The sequence below is a fragment of the Pan paniscus genome, chromosome 20 (genome assembly GCF_029289425.2).
Source record: "Pan paniscus chromosome 20, NHGRI_mPanPan1-v2.0_pri, whole genome shotgun sequence".
NCBI classification, from domain to species: domain Eukaryota; kingdom Metazoa; phylum Chordata; class Mammalia; order Primates; family Hominidae; genus Pan; species Pan paniscus.
In genome coordinates, this window is record NC_073269.2 from 8157834 (window position 1) to 8163904 (window position 6071).

The following is a 6071-nucleotide window of genomic DNA, read 5'->3' on the forward strand; positions in this document are numbered from 1 at the left end:
CCTCCCTGAGAACTCAGTTTCCTCATTATAAGCTGGGGAAAAAATAGTACCTACCTCTTAATTGTGAGGATTAAATTAGATCAAGCGGGTTAAGGATTTAGCAGGAGTAGAGCTGGAAAAGAATATATAAAATATGTTATTAATTTATATATTATATATAAAACATACTATATATGTATTATATATGTTATATATAATGTTAAAAATATAATGTTATAAAAATTAACAGTGATTAGACTCCAGCCCTACTGGAGTATATTAGACTCATTGTTAATCTTTTTTTAACTTTAAAGCTTTGAATAATTACTCATTGGATGGAATCAGGAACATATAAAGTGTGATATTTTTAGTAAATGTTATGTAATTGAAGAAGGGCAAGAAGTCAATGAAATATCCCTTGAACGCCTCCTCCTATAGTAACTGTGTATGTCTACAAAAGTCTGAAGAAATCACCATAGATTATGAAAGCCTGGGAGACCGCATTTCCCAGACACCTCCACGGGGCCTACACTTCCACGGGGCCTACAACTCCCAAACACCCTTGGGCCACTGACGTCTTCCGGAAACGTGCACTTGCAAGCTGCCCGCAATACGTCATGGCGACCAAACGCCTTTTCGGGGCTACCCGGACGTGGGCCGGCTGGGGGGCCTGGGAGCTCCTAAACCCCGCCACTTCCGGAAGACTCCTGGCCCGGGATTATGCCAAGAAGCCAGGTGAGCTGGGTTAAGAGGAACCAAATGGGGACGGTGGGTGCACTGAGGAATTGACAGTGCGCAGGCGGTGGTTGGGGAGGTGGTGCTAGAACTGATGCGCAAGCGCAGAGAGGCGGATGCCAGGCTGTATGCGCAGGCGCAGTTTGAGGGACCCAGCGCCGCTTGGAGCTCGGGCGTCTGGCTCGGAGATACTGTAGCGATTGGACCCAGGGCGCAGGCGCCAGCTTGGGGCGGAGCGGCCTGGGAGGAGGATGTGGTTACGTGGAGCCCACGCGTTTCACTGCGCAGGCGCGGGTTGGAAGGGATTTGAAGGGAGTCTGGGGAGGTCGTGAACTTGGGTTCCAGTTCTGTTTCTCTGCCTGCCTCCAAATCGCTGGGTAACCTTGGCCAAGACGTTACCAAACATTCAAAGAAATTATGGAGCCCGTTTAATTGGCCACTTCAGCAAGAACAAAACAAGGTTATTAAGGTTTAGCTGGATACAGCCTTGCCTCATCTCCTTTGTTGAAAGGGGGAAATTGTCCAATGTTCGGCCTTAAAGACAGACACATAGCAGACAAAATATAACTTGAATGACTTGGTCATTCCAAGCATCGGTGTTACTTAATGCTATGTCCAAATCCCACTTAAAGTTACTTAATGCTGTGTCCAAATCCCACTTAAAGTGATTTCGAGGCCAGGCACGATGGCTCACACCTTTATTCCCGGCACTTTGGGAAGCCAAGGAGGGAGGATCGATTGCTTGAACCCAGGAGTTCGAGACCAGCCTGGGCAACATAGCAGGACCCTGTTTGTATTAAAAAAAAAAAAAAAATTGCCTGGCACGGTAGCTCACGCCTGTAATCCCAGCACTTTGGGAGGCTGATGCAGGTGGATCACAAGGTCAGGAATTCAAGATCAGCCTGACCAACATGGTGAAACCCTAGCTCTACTAAAAATACAAAAATTAGTGGGGCGTGGTGGCACATGTCTGTAATCCCAGCTACTCAGGAGGCTGAGGCAGGAGAACTGCTTGAACCCAGGAGGCAGAGGTTGCAGTGAGCCGAGATCACGCCACTGCACTCCAGCCTGGGCGACACAGTGAGACTCTGTCTCAAAATAAATAAATAAATAAATAAAAATAAAAATAAGCGGGGCATGGTGGCTCACAACTGTGATCTCAGCTACTTGGGAGGCTGAGGCAGAAGGATCACTTGAGCCTGGGAGTTTGAGGCTGCAGTGAGCCATGATTGCGCCCCTGCCCTCCAGCCTGGGCTTTTATTTTTTATTTTTTTATTTTCTTCAGACGGAGTCTCGCTCTGTCGCCCAGGCTGGAGTGTGCAGTGGCGCAATCTTGGCTCACTGCAAGCTCCGCCTCCTGGGTTCACGCCATTCTCCTGCCTCAGCCTCTCAAGTAGCTGGGACCACAGGTGCCCACCACCATGCCCGGCTAATTTTTTTGTATTTTTAGTAGAGACGGAATTTCACCATGTTAGCCAGGATGGTCTCAACCTCCTGACCTCGTGATCCGCCCGCCTTGGCCTCCCAAAGAGCTGGGATTACAGGCGTGAGCCACCGCGCCCGGCCGGGCTGTCTTTATTTTTTAATTTTTTAGATTTTTTATTTTTTTGAGATGGAATCTTGCTCTGTAACCTAGGCTGGAGTGCAGCGATGCGATCTCGGCTCACTGCAACCTCCGCCTCCCGGGTTCACGTGATTCTCCTGCCTCAGCCTCCCGAGTAGCTGGGATCACAGGCATACGCCACCATGCCCAGCTAATTTTTTTTTTTTTTGTATTTTTAGTAGAGACAAGTTTTCACCATGTTGGCCAGGCTGGTCTTAAACTCACCTGACCTCAGGTGATCTGCCCACCTCGGCCTCCCAGAGTGCTGGGATTACAGGCATGAGCCACTATGCCTGGCTGAGACCCTGTCTTTAAAAAAAAGTTTTGAGTGGCCGGGCATGGTGGCTCACGCCTGTAATCCCAACACTTTGGGAGGCCAAGGTGGGCAGATCACGAGGTCAGGAGATCGAGACCATCCTGGCTAACACGGTGAAACCCCATCTCTACTAAAACTGCAAAAAAATTAGCCGGGCGTGGTGGTGGGCACCTGTAGTCCCAGCCACTGGGGAGGCTGAGGCAGGAGAATGGCTTGAACCCGGGAGGCGGAGCTTGCAGTGAGCTGAGACTGTGCCACTGCACTCCACCTGGGCAACAGAGCGAGACTCCGTCTCAAAAAAAAAAAAAAAACTTTTGAGTGTAGCAGAGTCCAGCCAGGGGCAGAGGCCACCTGAGACAGGGTTCTGTGAGGGAAGTTTGGCTTCCAGGGGAGGGGCTGGGCTGAAATGACTCTCCCTCTCCTCTCCCCAGTTATGAAGGGGGCCAAATCGGGAAAAGGTGCAGTGACCAGCGAGGCCCTCAAGGACCCCGACGTATGCACAGATCCTGTCCGGCTCACCACATATGCCATGGGCGTCAACATCTACAAGGAAGGGCAGGATGTACCCCTGAAACCGGATGCTGAGTACCCTGAATGGTGAGTAGGCCAGGCTGTGTCATCCTGCAATGACTATTCCTTCCTCCGCTCCAGGAGGACCCCTTCCCGGAGAGGTGGATCGCCACTCCAGCCGGAGCCTAATAGTCACACCTGCCCATCCTGGCTTCAGGGCAGGGGGCTTCAGAGCTCTGCCCATCTGTAATGGGGTGATGGGACCCATCCCTCCCTCAGAGGGCTGTGAGGAATTCATGAGATTAGAACACGTCAAGTACCTAAAACAATGCTTTTTCTTAAGCAAATACTTAAAAAAAATTTTTTTTCAGGCTGGGCGCCGTGGCTCACACCTGTAATCCCAGCACTTTGGGAGGCAAGGCGTTTGGATCACCTGAGGTCAGGAGTTCGAGACCAGCCTGGCCAACATGGTGAAACCTCGTCTCTACTAAAAATATAAAAATTAGCCGGGTGTGGTGGCACATTCCTGTAGTCCCAGTTACTTGGGAGGCTGAGGCACGAGAATTGCTTGAGCCTGGGAGGCAGAGGTTGCAGTGAGCTGAGATCACGCCATTGTACTCCAGCCTGGGCAACAGAGTGAGACTTGGTCTCAAAAAAAAAAAAAAAATTTTTTTTTCTTCTATATGGAGTCTTGCTCTGTCAGCCAGTGTGGAATGCAGTCATGTGGTCTTGGCTCACTGCAACCTCTGCCTCCTGGGTTCAAGCGGTTCTCCTGCCTCAGCCTTCAGAGTAGCTGGGATTACAGGCATGCGCCACCATGCCTGGCTAATTTTTTTTTTTTTTTTTTGAGATGGAGTTTTGCTCTTGTCGCCCAGGCTGCAGTGCAGTGGTATGATCTCGGCTCACTGCAATGTCCACCTCCCAGTGTTCAAATGATTCTCCTGCCTCAGCCTCCCGAGTAGCTGGGATTACAGGTGCCTGCCGTCACACCCAGCTAATTTTTGTATTTTTAGTAGAGACAGGGTTTCACCATGTTTGCCAGGCTAGTCTCGAACTCCTGATAACCTCGTGATCCGCCCGCCCTGGCCTCCCAAAGTGCTGGGATTACAGGCATGAGCCACCACGCCTGGCCTAATTTTGTATTTTTAGTAGAGACAGGGTTTCTCCATGTTGGCCAGCTAGCTGGGGAGGCAGACAGGAAGCAGGAAGTCAGGCAGCTGTGGTGGTGACACTTCCAGGAAGGGGGCAGGAGAATGAGGGACAGAGCCGGGGTGTTTGGCTGCTCTGGTTTGAGGTTTGGGGGACACAGAAGCCAAGACGGGAGTGGGTGGAAGGGGCTTTCCAGGCAGTGGGCACAGCCTGTGCAAAGGCCCCGGGGCAGGACCGTACCTGGTGTGCTGGAGGGACAGCGGGGAGGCCTGTGTGGCTGGAGCACAGTGAGGAGGGCGAGAGAGGGGGAGGCGAGGGCAGGACCTGTGGGCTGCAGGAAGGGTTCTGCTGTGGCCCCAAGCTGATCTGAAGGCTGGGGAGGGTCAGGAAGGCTGAGCAAGTGGGGGCAGGTGGCATGATGTGGACAGTGCTAGGAGGCAGGAGAGGGCTTGGCGTGTGCCAGCCTCAGATGTGCCATTGGGATGGGGTTGGCTCCATTGCTGCATGGCCAGGGACCCACCCAGCCCAGGGTCGGGGAGGGACCACCCTGAGATCATGCAGCCAACCGGTGGGCCTGGCACCCAGCCCCGTCGCCGCCTCTGCCCGAGGTGCCCAGGACACCAGGGAGCCCAGGGGTCACCGTGTAACTCTGATTCCTGCCTGCACCCCCGTCAGGCTGTTCGAGATGAACTTGGGTCCCCCAAAGACCCTGGAGGAGCTGGACCCCGAGAGCCGGGAGTACTGGCGGCTGCTGCGGAAACAAAACATCTGGCGCCACAACCGGCTGAGCAAGAACAAGAGGTTGTAGCATGGTGGGCCCGGCATCGCTGACCCCCACGCCGAGGACTTGCCGTTTTCCCGGAGGACGTGGACTTTTGTGAGACAAGAGGTGGCTCCCCAGCCTGGGTTTCCATGTGACCCCACAGTGGGGCTGGACCAGGGCCCTGGAGGCCAATAAAGACCTTTCTGGGTAGACCCTATTTCCCCTTGGTATTGTCTGGTGTCGGCCTGGCGGGAAGTGGGTCCCTCAGACCCCAGGGATCCCAGCCTCCACCCCAGCCAGTGGTGGGCCGTCTGCAGGTCCCCTGTGCCTCTGGCCCTTGGTGGGCTTCTCTCCCCAACTCCTGGAATTCCTGACACTGCTCACGAGGCCCCGGCCCCAAATCTCAAGTTGCTGGGTGAGGGGGTTGTCCTAGCTAAGCCACTCTTGGTTGCAAGGGACTCAAACCTAACTCAAGCCATCAGAGTCAGAAAAGAGGCTTTATGAGCTTCAAGAAAGGAGATGTCCGGAGCGGGTAGTGGTGTGGCTTCAGGTGTGGCTGGATCCAGGTGCTTCGGTATTCAGACCCAAGGCTCTCTCCATCTCAGGGTCCTTGGATCCCCCAGGGGCTGGCACTCATGGGCAGGGTAGCCCGAGGGCTCCTGGCCGACGTCCCCACCAGCGCAGCAAGTAGAATCAGAGGGAAGGGACTGCTCCTTCCTTCCTGCCGCAGTCACAGCGTGGTCCTCACTGGCCTATCCCTGGAGCCCAGGGGCTTGGGCCTTCCTTCCCCACCCCCCAAGTCCTCTGTCCACTCCACTGGAGCCCAGGTCTCAACCTCCGCCCCCAGTCCACCCTCTGGAGTCGGCTTTCGGCACCCTGACCCTGACCCAGGGTCTGACCGAGGACTGGCCTCCCTGCAGTCCCAACAACTCCTGCCCTGCCTGGCTGTGATGGGCGGGATCGCGAGGGCTGGAGTCCACCAGATTGGAGGAGGCTGAGGGTGACACGTAGTTAGG

General features: G+C 54.0%; 1 protein-coding gene across 1 annotated transcript; it reads left to right on the plus strand.

Moving 5' to 3' along the window:
• Nucleotides 1–542: 542 nt before the first annotated feature.
• On the plus strand, nt 543–5272 carry MRPL54 (mitochondrial ribosomal protein L54). Its single transcript, XM_003819263.5, has 3 exons — nt 543–714; nt 3065–3230; nt 4968–5272. The coding sequence occupies exons 1-3, from the start codon at nt 597–599 to the stop codon at nt 5098–5100; spliced, it is 417 nt and encodes a 138-aa protein (XP_003819311.1). The 5' UTR covers nt 543–596; the 3' UTR covers nt 5101–5272.
• The last annotated feature ends 799 nt before the right edge of the window (nt 5273–6071 follow it).